Source organism: Scyliorhinus canicula, chromosome 18 (assembly GCF_902713615.1).
Source record: "Scyliorhinus canicula chromosome 18, sScyCan1.1, whole genome shotgun sequence".
Taxonomy (NCBI): domain Eukaryota; kingdom Metazoa; phylum Chordata; class Chondrichthyes; order Carcharhiniformes; family Scyliorhinidae; genus Scyliorhinus; species Scyliorhinus canicula.
Genome location: NC_052163.1, coordinates 124,565,307 through 124,587,241, shown reverse-complemented (window position 1 = coordinate 124,587,241; position 21,935 = coordinate 124,565,307). Strand labels below are relative to the sequence as shown.

At 45.8% G+C, this 21,935-nt stretch overlaps 1 protein-coding gene across 2 annotated transcripts in view; it reads right to left on the bottom strand.

Annotated features, from left to right (window-relative positions):
• chico overlaps positions 1-21,935 on the bottom strand; it is a 119,813-nt gene that overhangs the window by 54,707 nt on the left and 43,171 nt on the right. For both annotated transcript variants that reach the window (XM_038777748.1, XM_038777747.1), the window contains exons 3-4: positions 11,263-11,326; positions 5,459-5,503 (exon numbers count right to left, since the gene is read on the bottom strand). In XM_038777748.1, coding sequence (XP_038633676.1) covers positions 5,459-5,503; positions 11,263-11,326 — 109 coding nt within the window. The remainder of the gene's footprint in view (positions 1-5,458; positions 5,504-11,262; positions 11,327-21,935) is intronic.

The window sequence follows — 21,935 nt, the reverse complement described above, 5'->3', positions numbered from 1 at the left end:
ACCCGAAATTAGAACATAGAACAAAGCACATACATAGAATTTACAGTGCAGAAGGAGGCCATTTGGCCCATCGAGTCTGCACCAGCCCTTACAAAGAGCACCCTACTCAAGCCCACATATCTACTCTATCCCCGTAACCCTGTAACCCCCACTTAACATTTTTGGACACCAAGGGCAATTTACCAGGCCAGTCCACCTAACCTGCACGTCTTTGGACTGTGGGAGGAAACCGGAGCACCTGGAGGAAACCCACGCAGACACGGGGAGAACGGGAGAACGTTCAGACTCCACACAGACAGTGACCCAGCCGGAAATCAAACCTGGGATCCTGGAGCAACTGTGCTAACCACTATGCTACCGTGCTGCCCTAGTTAAAGTTTGTACATTCTCCCCATGTCTGCATAGCTCTCGCCCTCCACAACCCAAAATAGATGTGCAGGGTAGGAAATTGCCCCTCAATTGGGAAAAACAGAATTGGGTACTCTAAATTTAAAAAAAAAACATCTTACCCTAAATTAATGGGGGATGTTGGGGCTCCGTACCACACATGGGCCCAGCACCCCAATCTCCCCACATGAGCCCCACCCAGGCCCCCCCCACAGGCCCTACCCCCCCCCCCCCCACCTCCAAAAACCCAGTCACTACCCACCCTGGATACACCTCCCTCCCCCCTCCCCATCCCCCCAACCACCACACGCTCAGTAACGGCAGCTCCCCCTGAAGCAGAAACATACCGAGGGAGATTTGCAGCTGGTGTCCTTGAAGGTACTGCAGCAAAGATCCTCAGTACAGACAGAGATAAGAATGGGGCGGGAATACAGATTATAAATGGTACGTTGGTCAAAATAGTAAATTACTGAGTAATTCTCCCTACTGCCAAAACGGTCTCCCCACCCTCACATCCAACTGAATTTGAAACAACCGAATTAAAACTACTGAACATTCGGCTCACTTCAATTAACCTCCCAAAATCCATCCAGTCAGATGTCAGGTTTGATGCTCATCATCCCAGCTGGTTTCCAAAATTACAACCTCATTAATTTGTGGTCTTAAAAACCCTGAAGATTAAAATGCAATTCAATCTCATCACTCGACAAGAAATTGCAGACAAGTTCAAATGAGGAGTCCCATCAACACGCCGTCACAACAGCAATCTGGTGCTAACCAGTAACCAGGCACATTGCTTGATAGCCCGTTTTCTCAATCACACCAAAGTGACAAAACCTTCTAATGAGGAGAAATCACAGAAAGAGATTTTATAATTTTATTCACAAACAATTTTGGGTTCTTCCCCAATCTACTAGCCACACAAAGGAGGAATGTTCTCTTTCCCCCTTTTGCTTGTGTCAGCATCACGGACCAACATCCATATTGCACCAACATTTACGACAAAAGTGTGGGGGACACTGTGCTAATGACCAACTAATTATTTTTTTTGTGGCATTGATTGAAGAGTATATATTGGCTCGGCATAGCTCTTCTGCTCTTCTTCAGATCGCCATGGGGTCTTTTACGTTCTCCTGACCAGGCATTTTGGCAGCACGGTAGCACAATGGTTAGCACTGTTGCATCACAGTGCCAGGGTCCCAGGTTCGATTCCCAGCTTGGGTCACTGTCTGTGCGGAGTCTGAACGTTCTCCCAGTGTCTGCGTGGGTTTCCTCCGGGTGCTCCGGCTTCCTCCCACAAGTCCCAAAAGACGTGCTGTTAGATGAATTGAACATTCTGAATTCTCCCTGCGTATCCGACCAGCCGCCGGAATGTGGCGACTAGGGGATTTTCACAGTAACTTCATTGCAGTATTAATGGAAGCCTACTTGTGACACCAATAAAGACAGCTATTGCTATTACCTTGGTCCAACATCTCATCTGAACGATGGCACCTCTAACAGTGCAGTGCTCCATCAGGGTTGCATCACAGTGCCAGATTTCATCATTGCAATCGAGGCCTACTGTGGGACTTGAACCTGGAACCTTGTGGTTCAGAGCCGAGAGTGCTACCAAGCGAGCCACACCTGGCAGACGCTCCGAAGCAGCGATTAACCAATAATGATACCCGAGCTGTATTTCCAGGATTTTTGATATTGTCCTGTGCCGTTGGTAAATACTCCTTAACCAAATAAAGGCCAGTCTGAATTTTAAGACATGTCAGTGATCGCTGTGGAGAGCTCAGTCACCTACCATGCTCGATGGCCAAGTACTTGCACTTTTAAGCAGCAGGCAGAGGATCGAACTCCATCCCCACATGATTGGTGCAATACCAGCACCATGGTCTAGCAGCACACTTAAGATTCACGGGGTAGAAATTAGTTTTGGATGGCAATATACAACGGGCGGGAGCACAGGTTATATACCACCCCACTAACTAAAAAAAGATGGGACACATGCCACACAGCCTGTGTTATTGCCAGAACCAGAGCCCAGCTCATAATGTCCATTAAACAGAACAATACGTACACACATAAAAAATAAATTCCATACATACTGGATAATATTCAAATTACTGAACCATTGCCAGATTAAAAGTTTGCAATTAACATGCTCACCATGTGGTGTCAGTTACACAAGCCATCTTTGTGTCAATGCTGCTTTAACTTGGCTATGCCACCCCACCCATGCCCCATTACTTCACAGCTGCAAGTTAACACACTGGAAATTTAAGGAAAAAAGTTCAAACGTTGAAAATTTACAACAGCAAGTTGGATTTTTTTTTTTTTTTTAATTCGTTCTTGGAATGTGGGCATCGCTGCCTGGGCCAGAATTTGTTGGCCATCCCCAATTGCCCTTGAACTGAGTGGCTAGCGAGACCATTTCAGTGGGAGGGGCAGTTAAGAGTCAACCGCGTTGCTGTGTGGGGTCTGGAGTCACACGGAGGCCAGAACGGGCAAGGACGGCAGATTTCCTTCCCTGAAGGTTAGTGAACCAGATGGGTTTTTACGAGAATCGACAGTGGATTTATTGGTCGTCTTTAGAATTTTAATTCCAGATTTTCAAATTTCACCATCAGTGCAAAAGATGTACAAGACTCTTAATAGAAATGGGAAGGAGGAAGGAGAGAAATAATCGATTTACAGAATAATACAACACAGAAGGTGGCCATTCAACCCATCGTGCTTCTACTAGCTCTTTTGATTTATCCAATTCGCCCCACTCCCCTGCTCCTTCTCCACGGCCCCTGCAGATCTTTCCTTCTGCGAATTACAGAATCTGCTTCCGCCATCTGTTCACCAGATCAGAACTCAGTGAATTTCTTTTCTTTCCAGTAGCCTCGGGTTCTTTTAAATCTTTTCCTCTAAATCGGTGTCCTCTGATTACCAATCCTCCTGCCTCAATCAAAACCCTTCATGACTTTGAACACCTCAATCACATCACTTAACCTTCTCTGTTCAAAGGACAAAGCAAGCCCCACTTCCCCAACCTTCCCACAAAACTGAAGTTCTTCCATGACACCATTCAAAGAAATTTCCTCTGCACTCTGTCCAAGTCCTTGAAATTCTTCCTAAAATGGAATGTCTCAAATTGGACACTCCCAACAGATGTGTAACCAGTGCTTTTGTTCTCAATGCCTCAGTAAAACCATGCAAGTCGTGCACCTTAACCAGGCTTATCAAGGTACAAAGATACACCCCAGGGTCTCTCGGTTCCTTCAACCTCTGAAATTTTGCAATTTAGTTCAAGTTAATTTTAATAACCTTTAGTGTCACAAGTAGGCTTACATTAACACTGCAATGAAGTTACTGTGAAAATCCCATGGTCGCCACACTCCGGCGGAGAGTTCAGAATGTCTAAATTACCTAACAAGCACGTCTTTTGGGTGTAAATCAGACAACCCGGAGGAAACCCACGCAGACATGGGGAGAACGTGCAGACTCCGCGCAGATAGTGACCTAAGCCGGGAATTGAACCCCAGTCCCTGGCGCTGTGAAGCAACAGTGCTAACCACTGTGCTACCGTGCCGCTCCTTGTCTGCGCAATCAACACAGTTACATTAAAACTTTAGCTGCCCACCATCACATTGCACGGAAATCCTGACCACACTAGCCCATTAATGTTGCAGGTGTCATTGTTGGGACAGACGTTTTGGGTCATTTTGTGGGGAGAGCGAGGCAAAAACATTTCTCCCCCCAGAACTGAACTCTGCCACCGGCTTATCGTAGTTGCCAATCTATTGCTTGTGGTCCTAATCTTGCTAAAACCCAAGCAAGTATAGTTTCCAGTCGCCATAAAGCATTCCAAGAGCAGAATGTATCCCGTGAACTCTTCCATAATATACTGGTATCTGACAATCAGAGATCTTCTATTCCCTCCCTCTCCGCCTCCCCCACACAAACACGAGTGACGCAGTAGTCAGAGTACCAAAGGAGAAGCTGACGCATCAACCCAATGGTTCATCCTTAAAGGCAACAGTTTCAGCACAACACGAGTCCCACCTAATACATTAGCAGCAATATGAAATTTGGGGACATGCACTGTTTGTGCGTCCCCAAGGCATTGCACCAGTAGGGTATATTTGAAGTACTGCCATTGGGTGGACAAACACTGCAGCCAATTTGCACAAATGACAACCCGTAATCCTGATGGTTTAGAGAAATTAGCGTGGGTAAGCCGATACGATTTATTATTGCACAACATACTGGACATGGAATTCAGCTTCCATTAACTGTCCCCAATGACGTGAAGCCTGTAACCGCCAAAACTACAGCCAGAAGTTATCCAACTAAATCCACCACGGGCTGGACCATGGTGTGGAGGAAGGATGCAACCAGTTGAGACTGCTTCACAGGTCAAGCGGACATAATACAAACAAAAACAGCGTTGTGAAAACCTTGCGACCACTGTGTACCCTCATAAAAAGGAGCTACTTCATCGGCGCATGGAAAATCCAGGCACAACAAGTTATTAATCTGGGATTTCGCATCACAAGAGGGAGGCGGTGGAATTGTAACAGCAAACATTCTACCAGAAACTGGGGAATCTTTCGCATGCCACTTTAAAATTTCACAGTGGGAAATGAGCCCCAAAAGATATTAAATCACATTAACGGTTCATTATATAATGTCACCATTGATTTCCTGGAACATGAGTGGAAGGAGAGAGTAAATCCTCACACAATAGACGCACAACCGAAGACAACGACATTTACTTTTTAAATATTTAATAAAGGTTGAAAGCTCTGAAGCACTTTATAAAAAGTAATAATAAATGAGACAGTGCCCATTATTAATTTATCATTCAAATTAATCTGTCAGCATTTCCAATTAAAAAGAACATTTAATTATTCATTGGCGCTTAATTGGAAATTACAAAGAGAAAAGTTCTATTTACAACCAGTCTCGATCATGAATTTTGCCACATTTCTGATTGGTCTAATTTCAGGGAGGATGCACACGTTCTGTAAACAGGTCAACGAGAAACAATGAGGAATTTGAAGAAGGAAAAGAGGTCAAGAAAGCCACTTACCTGTTTGTGCATTTCGATGTTCAAACCATACGACATTTCATAATACTGGAGGAGAAACCAAGAAATAAATGTTAATGTCTCTCACTGTTACGGATGAACCCACTGTGGTCCACATAACCATGTTACAGTGATCAAGATATCCATTTGTGATTGTCAATGGTCACTTGTGTTCAGAAAACAAAAGGCAGTTTTAAGGGAATTAGATTTGTATTGATAAACATTAGAAATAAGGTATAGTTTTAAGTGGGTTTAATTTAATACTTCTGCACCTGGAAGGGTTAAACCTATAGTTAGATTCATGCTGGACAAAGGTGTTTGTATGTGTGGGGGTTGGTTAAGTTCCAACTGTGTTTCTATTGTGCTTAGAGAGGGCTACGGCATGAAGAATAAATAAACTAGAAGCGGGTGCTTAGCAACCTGGTACAGTAGGGAAGGTTTAGCTCAACAAATTTGATTGAAGTTGGAGACATTTCACTTGAGAGTGAACAGCTCTCAAACTCTGCCAGGAGAAGCGGGACAAGACAATGGAGTTGCAAAGATTCAAGCTTCCTAAGGAACAAGATACCATCCAGATAACCAGGGAATTGGGATAGAAAGAACATTCAAGACTCCTGAAGTTAAGTGAACAAGAATCCAAGGTATTGTTCAGAAGAATTCACAGAAAGGTAATCAAAGTATTCAGAGTCAAAGAGACAATTGGAGTGACTAGATTTAAAGTGGGACAGCAGACTTCAGAGATAGATTAAACATTTGATGTAATTTTAATAGAGTTCGGCAATTGAGAGTTAAAGCAATTGTGAACCACTCGTATAGCTGTCAAGACAAGGAAATCCGAGAAAGGGTTGGTGTAAAATACTGGATTGGATTCGCCAGCAAAATTGGAGGGGAAGCTTGTTTTTTTAAAAAGTGCCAGACTTCCGGTGGCAGCCGTGGAGGAATAGTCGCATATTTTGTGGCTCCTGCTCAAGGTGGAATTGTTTGGTACTTTTCACCGGCTTTATGGTGTTTGCTGGATCAAATTGCATGATTAGTAAGAGATAGCAATTCTCCTCAGATAAGGCGTATTTATGGCTTATCAGACGAGGCGTGCAACGATCAAGGGTCAGCAGTCTGGCCAGGACGCAGAATGTCCAGATTGTGGGGTTGCCTGAAGGGTTTGAGGGAACGTAGGCCACAAAGTGGCGAGGATGTTCGAGAATTTGGTGGGGGAGGGGGCTTTGATGAACCTCCCGTAATGGAGAGCGCGCACAGGGTGTTGAGGAGGCGGCTGATGGTGGCGGGGGACATGAGGATGAAGGTAGTGCGGTTGCATTGTTTTCTGGATACCGAGAAGATTCTGCAGTGGGCAAAGACGATGAGAGAGTGTACCTGGGAAGGAAACGTTGCGTATCTGCCAGGACTTGGGTTCGGAGTTGGCCAAGTGGCAGGCTGGGTTCAGCAAGATCAAAATGGCCGGGGTGTTCTATCCTGCTCATCTTTGGGTCATGCACCAGAATCAGGAATTCTATTTTGATTGAGGAGACTCCATTAACGAGACCATGGAGTAGGGGACTATTGAGGACATGGAACTTTGGAGATGCCAGTGCAGGGAATGTCGACGTTTGCTGGACGGAATGTTGCAATTTACTGTGTTTGGGTGGATTGGGCAAGTGTGTTTCACTGTTCCTGGGGAATTACAGGCGAGGGGTGGCTCGGGGAGGTTGGCAGCTGTCTCGAGTGGGGGCCACCATGCCAACAGGTAGGCTAGTTAACAGGAGTGAAGTGGGGAGTCAATTGTCGAGGGAAATGGGGAGGGGTGGTGGGGCGGGTTGGTTTTTTGATTCTTTGTTTATGGGGGGGGGGGAGGGTTGTTGACAGGGGCATAGTTAGTGTGGCGCATTTGGCGAAGGAGGATGGTGGCGGACATCTTGGGGAGGCCCAGAGGGTGAGCAAGGCGCGGATCTGGGGGAGCTGGCTCCCACCCTGGTTGATTATGTTCAACATTCAGGGATTAAGTGGGCCAATTAAGAGGTCTTGCTTTTTCAAGCATCTGAAGGCGGGGAAACAGACCAGGCTGAGGAAAGGCAGGGGTTGGGTATGAAGACGAGAGAGGTGGCAGCGTTGATCAATAAGAGTGTTCCGTGGGCAGCAGGTTAGCCCTGCAGCCTCACGGCGCCACGGTCCCAGGTTCGATCCTGGCTCTGGGTCACTGTCCGTGTGGAATTGGCACATTCTCCCAGTGTTTGCGTGGGTTTTGCTCCCACAGCCCAAAGATGTGGAGGATAGGTGGATTGGCCACACTGAATTGCCCCTTAATTGGAAAAAGGAGGTTTGCGAAAAGATAGGGTTGGCCATCCGGAACTATGAAAATCGCTTGTCACCAGTAGGCTTCAATGAAGTTACTGTGAAAAGACCCTAGTCGCCACATTCCGGCGCGTGGAGCAGAATAAGGAGGAGGCTTCTGCCTCCACATTGTGGGAAGCGATAAGGTGATGGTAAGGGGGGAGTTTATTTTGAAATAGGCGCACAAAGAGAAGGGGGCGCAGGCTAAGAGGTTGAGGCTGGTGGAGGCCGTTTTGAGGGTCGTCTGGAAGTACTCGGCATTGCCTGAGGGGGCACTGTTGAAGGAGACACAGAAGCATCAGATGGAGTTTGGACTTGTGGCCATGGGAAGAGGTATGGGCGCCGATTTGCGACAATCATAGGATTGCCCCGGCGGGGTTGGCTGCGAGGTTCTGGGGTTGACAGCAAGCGGGGTAGAATACTTGGGAGATTTATTTGCTGGTGGGATGTTTGCAGGCCTGGAGGAGACATACCAGTTGCCGAAGGGGAATTGATTCTGGTATCTACAGGTGAGGGACTTTATGAAGGAGGTGGCTTTATTCCAATGCTGCCACCCTTTGTGCTGCAGGATAAGCTCCCGTTAGAGGAGGAAATGAGAGCAAGGTCTCAGATATATATGGGGAGCTGGTGAAGAGAGTGCCCCCGGTGGAGGAGGTTAGGCATAAGTGAGGGGAGGAGCTGGGTGGGGCACGGGAGTATGGAGTGAGGCTTTTGCAGAGGGTTAATACGTCCTTGTCGTGTGCAAGACTAAGTCTCATCCAGTTTAAAGTGGTACACAGGGCCCACATGGTGGCGTCCAGGATAAGACGGTTCTTTCCAGGGGTGGAGGACAGCTAAGGGCGGTGTGCGGGGAGGCCAGCAAAACATGTCCCATGTGTTTTGGGCTTGTTTGAGGGGGTTTTGGACGTGATTTGGAGATGTAATGTTGGAGATTTTGGGGATAACAGTAGCTCAGAGTCTGGAGGTGGCGATATTTGGGAGTGTCGGAGGGTCTGGGAGTGAAGGTGGGGAGCGAGAGGCCGTTGTGATGGCCTTTGTCGCCTTGATAGCCCGGAGAAGGATTGCGTTGTGTTGGCGGGAGGCGGAGCCACCCAGTGCAGGGGTGTGGGTGAGCGATTTGGCAAAGTTCACCATTAGGGGGGAGGGGGGGTCACCAAGAGGTGGAAGCTGTGCATAGACGATTTTGGGGGGAGAGGAGTGGGTCATTTGGAAAACCTGGACAGGATTTTGGAATACAGACTGCGAAGCGGAAACATGATTTTATTTTAAAAAGTGTGTTTTTGGGAATGGAGTTTGGAAACTCTCCGGGGGGGATTCGGAGGAGAAATCCACAGATACTGTGACGATATACAAATGCTTTGGGCAATTTGCAGATTCAAAACCTGGGGTTAAAACGTGTTCAATTGCAATGGTCATTTAAAAAAAAAAATGAATTTGGATCTGCTGGGCCGGGGTGGTTTTAGCAGCCAGCAGGTGAAGTTGACCCAGAAATGTATTTTTCAGTTTGGGCTAATGCCCAGTGGTTTTCCTGGGGAGTTGATGTGCTTTCAGTCCCTGGGGAGTTAGTTTGTTTTTTAGCTTGGAGAGATGAGGTCATTACTGGGTGGAGCAAAGGAAGGCGACATTTTGAAAGCATTAGAGAGACAAGAGTTTTGTTGGAAAAAGGCTTTTGGAAGTGAAGTCTGACCTAGCAACCCATGTTTTTGTTAGACCACAAGTAAGGCAGTTTTCTCCAGTGGAGAATTTTAAAAAAAAAGTAGTAATAGTTTAAAAAGCAAAGCAGTCTTGTCTGAAGACAACAAAGAGTTTAAACAGCCCAGTTGAAGCAGCAATGCCAGGTGTGAATTTCAAATCTAAATATTGTATGTACAATAAAGTTTTGTTTTAGAAATACCAAAGCCATATTTTTTTCATGAAATCACCCCTGGAGCGAATCATTCCTTCTGCACAGTCTTAAAATAAGCTAAAATATTGGGGTTCCAGTCCAGTCTCCTAGCCACTGTTGGGGTCTGTCTGGGATTGTGATAACTTGGCTTCAGAGTAGAGTGTGTATTTGACCACAGTCATCTTGTGTGATAAAAGGGAGTGTGTTAATGAGACCATTGTAGCTTAAGATGCACTTTGTAATCTGTATCAATCCTAAAGCCGGAGTGTAATCGTGAAGGCAAGGAGGGAGTATAGAATATTGAATAACCCAATTTTTTTCATGTTTAATTAACATTCTTTCCTTGTCGTTGAAATTAATTAGCGGTACTGTGACTCTATTCCTCCACCTTATTTTTTTCAAAGTTACGATCTTTCTTTTGAGTCAGGGTTCCATTATGTGATCTTCCTGCCCAGTTATATCAACTGGAATTGTAACACTTCCTCATGCACCAAATCTGACACAGTCATTAACTCAATGTGCAAAAGTCAATTCTTTAGAGCCAGATTCTCAAGTTGAAAGTGATATAAAACACAATGCATATTGCGAACCCGATGCATTTAAAAAAAACAAAAAACAAGAGGCACTCGTTCTCTCCTGAATGCAGAAGTCAAGATACAGAGCCACTGGCATCGACTGCCTACTCGTGTTTATGGGCGGGCGGTTACTTACATTGGACCCTAGATACTCGGAAACGCTTCAGCTGATTCAGATTTGCACCATGTTCCCCGCCAAAACATCTACAAACATACACCATTCAAGATTTGGAGGTGGGTAGGGTGGCAGTGGTTAGCACTGCTGCCTCACGGCACCAAGGACCCAGGTTCGATCCCAGCCCCGGGTCACTGTCTGTGTGGAGTTGCACATTCCCCCTGCATCTGCGTGAGTCTCACCCCCCACAACTCAAAAGATGTGCACGGTAGATGGATTGGACACGCTAAAATTGCCCCTTAATTGGAAAAAGAAGAACCGGACACTTCAAATTCTAAAAAACGAATGGGGGCTGGGCTTGGGGCTAAATTATGATCAGATACAGATCACATTGAGAAGTACAGAAAACGATGCCGAGATAGCAAACACACTTCACTCAATATTCAGTTTAACTCAGTAAAGTAATCCTGTTGCGCATCAGAGAAAGACGAACACTCTTCCAATAGAAAATTTATCAGTGGGTTACTCCTGATGTTCAAAGAGTCAAAATGGGTATATGAAATACAGCGGGACGTCTCAGCGAACTGCAGTAATTGTTCTGGGTAATACAAAACCTGTTGGCGAGCTGTGCCCAGTAACCCAGATTAGGCTGAAGGGTTAGGGCTGTCAAGTGGTGCAAATAGTTTGGCTGTGTTCACAGCATTCCAACTACATCTCATTTTTTTTTTTTAAATCAGAAGGTGGCAACAGTGTACATCATGACATGGTACTTAAGATTTGTAGCTCCTTAATTATTAAGAGGCACCCTCCAGCCACATTTAGAGTTCTAAATATCTACAATATGCAAGGCACAATCAGGTAGACTTCATCTCTTTTGCAGAGCAAGAATCAAGTGAAGGGTCCATACCATGACATAATGGCGTTGCATTTCCGTCTTTTCACTGGCCAGTTTGTCACATTCCAACTTGAGGCTGTGGTTGAAAAACACAAAAGAAGTTTCAAAACGACAAATTCCAGGGAGAAAAAAAAAACAGATCCTTTTTTCTCCTCATTCCAAAATTAAAGCTACATCTTTGGTACTTATCCTTGGGGAAACAAAGTCAAAATATTTCACAATTGCTTGTTTTTGCACAATTAACCAATGCATCACACACCGTTGAATAAAAAACATCTACTGTTCTGCCCTCCTGCCAATTCACGTTGAGACGCAGTGAGCTGGTGCCAGCGGTTAATCGTAGGTTTCGGACCAGAGTCCCGAATGTTTGAAGCCTATATCGCTAACGAGAGCTCTCACGGCACTGCCCAATTAAGTCTTGACACAGCACCCCCCACAGTGCCAGTTTCTGCCATGGGTTGTTAACAGTTGGTCGATTATCCCATTAAAGGTACACAGGTAATTGGAATTTTCAAATTGTATGAAAGCGCTGATGGAGAGTGGTGGCCAGAAATCTGAGTTAATGGTTAGGAGGCAGTGATCGTTAAGGCTGCTGTAAATAAGTCCAGTGCCAGGGTAGAGGTCTGTGCCTTGTTACAGCATTCTGCCCATCTTACAAAGTTATAGTGACCATTTGGGAGAATCCCTGATGAAATCTCAGTGATTAAACGCCAACAGGGACATCTGTGCCTTTAATTTAAGGTGAAACGTGTGGGAAACGTGAACTGTGCTGAAGTCTGCATTGACAGCAAACCTGGAGGGTTAAAGAGGCCCAGGGTAGGGGGGTGATTTTTTTTCTAAGGTACTTACAGCTGGAGACAGTGACAGCAGTCTCTCAATTCGCCAGGTATAGAAGCGGAGCCTCCCAAAGTCCCAGAAAGGTATTGAACGTATCGGGTTGTAAACAATTGAGCTTAAAACTGCCCATTTAGTTCCAAGATGAGAGTTGGATTGTGGGCGACACATTAGCACAGTGGTTAACACTGTTGCTTCACAGTGCCAGGGACCCAGGTCGATTCCCGGCTTGGGTCACTTGTTGGTGCGGAGTCTGCACGTTCTCCTAGTGTCTGCATGGGTTTCCTCCGGGTGCTCCAGTTTCCTCCCACAAGTCCCGAAAGACATGCTTGTTAGATGAACTGGACAATCTGAATTTGCTGTCTGTGTACCCGAAGAGGTGTGGTGACTTAGGGAATTTTACAGTAACGTAATTGCAGTGTTAATGTAAGCCTACTTGTGACAATAATAAAATTTATTTATTTCTCAAGGATAATTAATCAGCATCCCCACCTGGATACAAGGCCCGTTTGGTTCACATGACCACGGGAAGGATGCAGAGGAAACTATACAAAAGATTAGGACACAGACTTTCCGAAAATATCACAGACAGTATTTTGGGAGTGCATTGATATCTGGGAGAGAGGGAGCAGCCGGAAGCAAAAACACGTCTCTATAGTTTGCTGCACAGGAATGAAGGAGGAAGCTCATACTCTGATTGATTGAAAACACCAAATTCATGAGCAATTAAAAACAAGGCTGGAAGAGTTGCTAGCTTGAGCTAAAGCAAGTATCTCCAGGAAAAGAAAACCTCAATGCGAAAGACAGTTCTAAGCCTACAAGTCACCAGAGATCAGGAATAAATCTTTGCGGGCAAGGAATCACTTTGGGATTGATCCTGGGAAAATTTTATGTTTATGTAAAGTATACCTGTGAAGTGTTTTTTTCATTGGGCTAATATTAACCCCCATTAAAGTACAGGTTAAAGTACAGGTTGTCCACAAAGAGAGTGTTCAGATTATAGTGTTTTAGTCATTTGTTACAGTAAACGTGAAGCCATGACATCATTTTTTAAAAATAAATTTAGATTACCCAATTATTTTTTCCAATTAAGGGGCAATTTAGCGTGGCCAATCCACCTACTCTGCACATTTTTGGGTTGTGGGGGCGAAACCCAGGCAGACACGGGGAGAACGTGCAAACTCCACACGGACAGTGACCCAGAGCCGGGATCGAACCTGGGACCTCAGCGCCGTGAGGCGGTTGTGCTAACCACTAGGCCACCGTGCTGCCCTTGACATCATTCTTTTAGCTATTTACTGGAAGTTTGAATTTTCCTTTTAAACAATATTGGTCTCCACTGGGATCATAACAACAAGTGTAGGTAAACTGTTACAGGCAGTGCCCTATCGATAGGCTTTCCAAAATGTTGCACCAGCTAGCTCACTTCAATACGGTGTTCCTTGGGTGCCAATCAATATTTCGGTGAGTCACTCTAGTGATACTGAAGAATAAAGAGGAATATTTCTCCTGCCAACACGAAAACATATTTTTTTCCAATACTAGTTTTTAATTCATTGCTGGAAACAGGAATTAGGCTTTTAAAAGAGATGAGATTTTTAAAAAAATAGACGAAAGCGATTTCAACTTGCATCAACATGGCAGAGTCTAATTTACATGACTTTATATTCCACGTTCTTACTCTATGGAGAGCAAACAGCAAGTCTGCAAAACCCATCACAGACAACGGCACTCGCCTGGGGTTTGTGAATGACCTTCCTTCCTGCCGTATCAACAAGACATCAATGGAAGCCACCTACAGTATTCAACAGCTGAAGACGAACCATCTAAAGGTTAATTGCTTGGACAAGAGGAGCTTGATTTTTAAGATCGCTCTCCAGACGAGCTAATCAAGTTATAAATGGAATACACAACTATATCTGAATGACTGCCAGCTGGAGAGATCACATGATGAGCCCAAGGCCTTTGTGTGGTTTAAGCACGTGGTTCTCTGAGGTACTGGGCTAGCAGCGGAGTCGAGTGGAGCTCCAACTCTCCCCCTCAGTCCCCCACGGAGAGGTTTAGACTCCATCTACTAATTTGACTTTATCTCCATTCTGCGGTAAACAGATTTTATTGAAGGAAGAATATAATTCCAATGCAGCATCTCTAGAAATCAGAAAACCCAGTTAGAGTTTGAGCCACTATATTTTACCTGTAGCCAGTAAATACTCCCAAGCTATGAACTTTGAACTTTTATTTCATACAGACTCTAATTTGGCCAATCTATCTTCTCCTATTCTGTAACGTGTGCACTCGCCCACATGTGTGCGCATGTGTACATGCCTGCACATGCACATGCTTGCATGCGCACATGTACACGTGCAAATGTGGACACTTATGTGAGCAGAGGAGGTGAGCAAGCACTGCTATTTAATCAAATTTTCAACCTCAACCTATTCATCTTAACCTGGAATACACTCAATGATTGAGCACCCTTAGCTCTCGGGGGGTAAAGGATTCCCACATTTCAGGCCATCGGAGTGAAGACATTTCTCTGTCATCCCATTCCAAAATTATGCTGAGTCTCTGCCTCCGAATTTCAGACTCACTGGCTGGAGAGAAATAGGTTCTCCGTATTCATCCAATATCAAGCTCCTGCAGAATCTTTTTTTCTTTAAATGCATTTTATTGCAAACATCATATCAAAATAGGTTACAACATAAAACACCCTGGGAAACATGCTTCCCAGCAATCAACTATACAGTCTGAACAATTTTTTCCCTTTTTCACCCCACCCCTCCCCCTACGACAAACAGCTCCTCAAACACAAATATTCCCCACTTTTTCTCAAACCCCTCTGCAGAGCCCCTTAACTCATATTTATCTTCTCCAACCGCAGGAAGTCGTACAAGTCACCCAACCAAGCCGCTACCCCCCCCCCCCCGATGGCGATGCCGACCGCCACTCCAGTAAATTTTGCTGCCTTGCAATCAGAGAGACAAAGGCCTTCCCCCTCTCCATGAACTCCGGCTTCTCTGAAACCCCAAATATCATCACCGAAGGGTCTGGGTCCAACTCCTCCTCCACTATCCTGGCTAAGACCGCGGACACTCCCGCCCAGAATCTTCCCAATTTTCCGCAACCCCAAAACATGCGCGTGTGATTCGCTGGCCCCAGCCCGCACCTCTCACACTCGTCTGGTTCCTGGAGAATCGTATATTTCACTGTGGTCACCTTTCACCCATCCAATTTTGTGAGAACATAGGCCCATTTAACTCTATCCCTTCATCTGGGACATTCCAGGAATCAATCTAATGAACCTTTGTTGTACACCCTCTAAGGCACGAATACCCTCCTTTATGTACAGAGACCAAAACTGTACACACAGCACTCCAAGTATAATTGTAACAGCCTACAATCTTCGGATCTTGAACCTTCTGGTTTTTTGATCCAGAGGCAAGCGTTCGACCAGCTAGGTCTGAAAACAGACCAGCAAAGATGATGTTATTGACAAATAATACTCCCTGGAATATTTGAGGCATTTCATACACTTAGCAAATGTCACAATGAGAGACGATACAGGCTGTTGATAATAACCTGTGCCTCAGAATGAAGCAATGATTGAATGTACACTCTGAACCTACTTTCCTTAACTTCGGAACTATAGTTTACTCTGCACATCAAACACCTCAGTTTATGGTAGCTTGGAGACTCATTAAAAAAATACACCTGGTGCTGGCTTTAAAACAATTGCAATCCTTTTTGCGTCATCTTTTGATTTAAAAAAAAAACAAAAAACTTCATTTACCGGAAGTGGGCATCGCTGGCTAGGCCGGCATTTATTACTGTAGCCATCTGAGATGGCCACCTGCAAAGGACCATGGGAATTATGGCCAACCCAGGACTCAGACAGATACAGAGCTTCTGTGTATTTTAAATGCAGGTAGCTAGACCTGATCGACCCCCGCTCGTTTGCATTCTAATGGCCCATTTCCCCAGAACAATAACTCAAGAAACCGATACAGCCCCAGACTGATCGGCTCCACTCCCTTTACTCAGAAAGCCCAACTGCCAAGGTCAATGACCGCTAAGGACCCACCCAGCCACCAAGGCACCCGCCACTTTATTGGCCAAAATCGAAGACAGTGATCGAAGCCGTGTCGAATTATTGGGTCCAAGATTAAGGACAACCCCAAAGAGCGCGAAATCCCAGAGGGATAAAAAGAGACACAGCCGTGTGTTCCGTCTCTTTTGGACCCAGCCTGTGCCAGCCTCCTTTGAAACTGGCCTGTGCCAGCCCACCTGCAGCATAACGACCAGACAACCAAGTTCAATCGCTACCTGACGAATGAGCCCACCAGAGACCGAGCCACTTCTTCAAACCAGCCACGTGAGATCAAGATAAAGGCCTTAGCCATCTGCACAGAGCCGGTCGCCCTGAAGTCAAGTATAGGTTATTGTAGCTGACAGGTGTAGTTTAACTTGTAGTATATTATGCTTGCTTGTCGAAGTAACACTTGTGTGTAAATAAACCATCTTTGAACTTGAACTGACTAACTAGTTGGGTGGTCATTTGACTGATATACAGGAAAGCCTTGTGGTTCAGTAAGAGAAACAGAAACACCCACAGTATTGGCGATGCTGTTGGGACATAACATCATATCATAAAAAGAGCTTCAGTATCATACAGGCGACTCTAAAGGGCAACATTATTGGTGACGCTGGTGGGATAGTTTTCCATTAAATTGGCAACATTACCCATCCCTAATCGCCCTAGAGAAGGTGGTGGGTGAGCTGCCTTCTTGAACCACTGCAGGCCATGTGGTGTAGGTACACTCACAGTGCTGTTAGGGAGGGAGTTCCAGGATTTTGACCTGTCTGTGGTCTCTCTCCGTTTATGACCAGGGGTAAAAGGGCGAGAGATCGCAAGCCAATCTTTTTTTCTGGAGAAAGGGATTGTAGTTACTTTCTGCTAAGGTGTCCAAATAGTGAGCAGGGAGGCGAGAGTGGAGTGTAAACGTCAGTGTAGTTCAGCTGGTTTTTCTGCTGTAAAACCCAATAATGTCACATCTATCATGCCTCAAAACAAAAGTAGACTAAAGTGATGGGGAAAAGGGTCAACTATCAGGACACACAATCCCATGTGGCGCAATTAATTTTTCAAATCTAATTAATAAAACACACACGCACAGATTTCCGACTGCAGCACTTGCGTTAATAAATTCTCAAAGAGGTCAGTCGCTGTAATGATCTCCCTGACAGGTATACGAACAGGTCAGCAGTAATGACTGGATAACAATCACAGCAGAATGCTCATACATACAAATAACTCAGCACGTGAGACATTGTTAATATTACAAGCTCGACACCCAGGATGCCTGCAGGAACAAGCAGCACATCTTTGCTGCAGTGCTTGAAAGCAAAGCCATTGTCTAAATGCCAAGTTAGATCCACTGTGATTTCAGTCTCTAGCCTCCCAGCATCTAAATGCTTGCAACCTTCCGGAGGTAGATTTCACAAATGCTGCATACAGTCAAAGCGAAGGACTCAAAACCCCAATTATATTTCTCTTAACTTAACGGATTTGTTTTCAGACAGAATTCCGGTCCCACTCCTCAGTGTGCCTACAACCACTTCACTTTACCCTAAAGAGACCTGCCCACTCCAAATTCCACCATGACATTACTGCGTGCACGGTGGCGCAGTGGTTAGCACTGCTGCCTAGGACGCTGAGGACCCAGATTCGATCCCACGGTCTGTGCGGCGTTTGCACACTCTCCCTGCGTCTGGGTGGCTTTCACCCCCACAACCGAAAGATGTGCAAGTTAGGTGGACCCTGCCTCGGTGGAGGAACTGAAGGGTAAATGGGAAGAGGAGCTGGGTGAGGAGATTGAGGAGGGGACGTGGGCGGATGCCCTGGAGAGAGTGAATTCCTCCTCTTCCTGTGCGAGGCTTAGCCTCATACAGTTCAAGGTGCTGCATAGGGCCCACATGACTGGGACGAGGATGAGTAGGTTTTTTGGGGGAGAAGACAGGTGTGCTAGGTGCTCGTGGAGCCCAGCGAACCATGCCCATATGTTTTGGGCATGCCCAGCGCTGGGAGAGTATTGGAAGGGGGTAGCAAGGACGGTGTCGAGGGTGGTGGGATCCAGGGTCAAGCCAGGCTGGGGACTCGCAATTGTGGTTGCAGTGGAGCCGGGAGTGCAGGAGGTGAAAGAGGCCGGTGTTCTGGCCTTTGCGTCCCTAGTAGCCCGGCGGAGGATTCTTCTTCAGTGGAAGGATGCGAAGCCCCCAAGCGTGGAGGCCTGGATCAATGATATGGTGGGGTTCATCAAATTGGAGAAGGTGAAATTTGCCCTGAGGGGATCAGTACAGGGGTTCTTTAGGCGGTGGCAGCCTTTCCTGGACTTCCTGGTGGAACAGTAGGAAAATAGGCCGGCAGCAGCAGCAACCCGGGGGTGGGGAGAATTGTGTACATGGGTTCGTGGGATGTGGCGGGTGTTATCTCTTTCCTTTCTGTTGTTTGCTTTTTTATTTGTTTTTGAGTTAGTAGTTGTTTTTGTAGGGGGTGGGTGTTGCTCTTGGGTTTTTACAAATGGTTATTCTGTTAATATTGTTTTGTTGTTTATATTTTGTGAAAATCTTAATAAAAATTATTTTTTTTAAAAAAATGTTAGGTGGGCCCTAGGGTTGGGCAACATGGTGGCTCAGTGGTTCGCACTGCTGCCTCACGGCGCTGAGGACCAGAGTTCAATTCCGGCCCTGGGTCACTGTCGTAGCGTCATGAAAACAGGCCCTTGGGCAGCACGGTGGCCTAGTGGTTAGCACAACCGCCTCACGGCGCTGAGGTCATAGGTTCGATCCCGGCTCTGGGTCACTGTCCGTGTGGAGTTTGCACATTCTCCCCGTGTCTGCGTGGGTTTCGCCCCCACAACCCATAAATGTGCAGAGTAGGTGGATTGGCTACACTAAATTGCCCCTTAATTGGAAAAAATAATTGGCTAATCTAAATTTATTAAAAAAAAATGAAAACAGGCCCTGTTACAGGAACAGGCATGAGCCGAGGCTAGACTGTTGGTCAAGATACTTGACTGAATAATGGCATTTTAACATGTGCTCTCTCCCAAAAGGTTAAGCAGGCTATTTCCTGCTCCTACTCCCTTCATCTCCTTGATCTGCCTCCTGATTTTGGATGTGACCAACATCTAGTTGTGGGACACATCACTACCAATTTCTGCATATCTTTGGATACCTGCACATACATACAAACAATAAATAACCAACACCACCTCATATTTCTCAACATCTAAACCCAGTCCTGCAACAGAATTCACTGCTCCAATAAGATGCTGGTCAACAGCTACATGAGCTTTGACCCCCCCCCCCCCCCCCCCACCCCCCCCCCCGGATTGCTGTGCGGACTAGATTGCCAACCATGCGTCGTTAGATTTGCCAATAAGTGGTTGTGTTTCTGTCCCTTCTCTTCTACCTCTTTAGCAAATTAATCACACGCATGGTGTCTGTGACAATCTGTAGCCGTTTCTACTGCAATGAATATCAAATTTCTCATAAATACCGACCCTACCAGCTAAAAATGTTTAAGGTGCTGTAAGCTGCAGTACTGATTTTCATCAAATGCTTTAGCAACTGAACAGCGTCAGTACTTACAATGACCTTAGTGGGTCACATTTTCCTCCAGGTACTAATTTGAGAAAATGTAGACATGTGTAAACAGTGTCACAATATAGATAGGAAACATTGAGAGACAATGTGGAACAATTTGACCTTCACTGATTGGGCTTAACCCAACTGTGCCCAATCACTGTGGAACCCACCCAATTATTATCTTGCCAAGTTACCAGCCAGGTGGTGAAGTTGATGACACGGGGAGAATGTGCAAACTCCACACGGACAGTGACCCGGGGCCGGGATTGAACCTGGGACCTCGGCGTCACCGTGCCACCCCAACAGATAGCATTGGCTTTCTCGGTGCTGCGAATGCCGGGAAACACCCGGCTAACCGTGTTCGACACGGGACTCCATCAGGCAGGACTTTGATTAGAACGCATCCAGGGTTTCTCACCTAAAAATGGATTCAAGAAATCGTGCAATTCTTTTATGAATGAAAAGGGAGCCTTTCGTTCATTAAGGTATTGTTAGGGGCCAATCACGAATTCACACAAAGTGTGTGTGTGTGGGGTGGGCAAGTAGATAACCTTGCCGATTAGAAGTGGAAACGTCTTGTTTGTCGCTCACTCTGGATCCACCTCACTGTAGATTGCACCTGTAATTATATTACAACAGCGGAATGTGTCTAACTGCTACCTAATGGTAGTGTTTGATCAATTAAATACACAGTAACATGCCACTACCTTAATAACCATCTCTGATCCACCTCTGCACCAACTTGTTTAAAGGAAAATTCAACTTGTATTTATATGGTGCATTTTAACAGAGTAAAACCGTCATCTATTTACAAACAAAATCCGATGCAGAGGCACACGAGGATAGTAGAGCGTGGTCAAAGGGGAGTGTCTTAGGGAGGAGAGGCAGGCAGGCCTCGGAGAAGGAATTCTTTTGCAATTAATTTTGGATGTAGGCATCACTGGGTAGGCCAGCATTTATTGCCCATCCCTAGTTGCCCTTGTGAAGGTGGTGGTGAGATGCCCACTTGAGCCGCTGCAGTACCCGAGGTGCAGGTACACCTCCCGTGCTGTTGGGGAGGGAGTTCCAGGATTTTCACCCAGCGACAGTGGAGGGACGACGATACATTTCTAAGTCGGGATGATGAGTGGTTTGGAGAGGAGACTCCGGGTAATGGCGTTCCCAGGTATGTGCTGTCCTGGCCCTTCTAGATGGTAAGAGGGCCGTGGGTTTGGAAGAGGCTTGGGCCTGAGCAGCTGAAGGCAGAGCCGCCAGCAGTAGTGTTGCTGGAGGTGAGGAGCAGCAAAAACCCACTGTGGCCACATTCAGAAATCTGACCACCTGTGACACAGTGCAACACGCGTGAAGATAACAGTAATAATAAAATAAGGGGCAGCACGGTGGCCTAGTGGTTAGCACAACCGCCTCACGGCGCTGAGGTCCCAGGTTCGATCCCGGCTCTGGGTCACTGTCCGTGTGGAGTTTGCACATTCTCCCCGTGTCTGCGTGGGTTTCGCCTCCACAACCCAAAAACGTGCAGGGTAGGTGGATTGGCCACGCTAAATTGCCCCTTAATTGGAAAAATGATTGGGTACTCTAAATTTATTTTTAAAAATAATAATAAAATAATAATAAAAATAATAATAATAACAATTTATTGTCACAAGTAGGCTTCAATGAAGTTACTGTGAAAAGCCCCTTTGATGAAATGATAAGGAGGACACAAAATGATCGGATCGGAGCTTTAGTAGGCCGCTCGAGGATGTGCAATGTCGGGCTGTCTAAGCAGGGATTGGAATCCAGCAAATTGAATTGGAAGAAATTCACACACTGCAGTCATGCAACCTGCTCCCTCCCAGGAATGTGGAACTGGCCCTTATTTTTAAAAAAATGCGAAATGGCACAAAAATCTTTACTTTCAGACCCTTAGATCTAACACTAAGTGCAGTACCGAGGGAGTGTTGGACTGTTGGAATTCCATCATTTGGATGTGACATTAAACCCTCTCAGATGGATATAAATGATCCCCAATACTATTTGGCAGAGAATAGACTATCTCCCTGATGTCTGAGCCAATATTTATTCCACAATCAGCATCATTTAAACCCATTGCCTGGTCCATTATTTCATTGCGCCGTGGGAGTTTGCGGTGCAGAATTGAGCAGACCAACGACTGTACTTGGAGAACAAAGGAAAGTACAGCACAGGAACACTCCCTTCGCCCT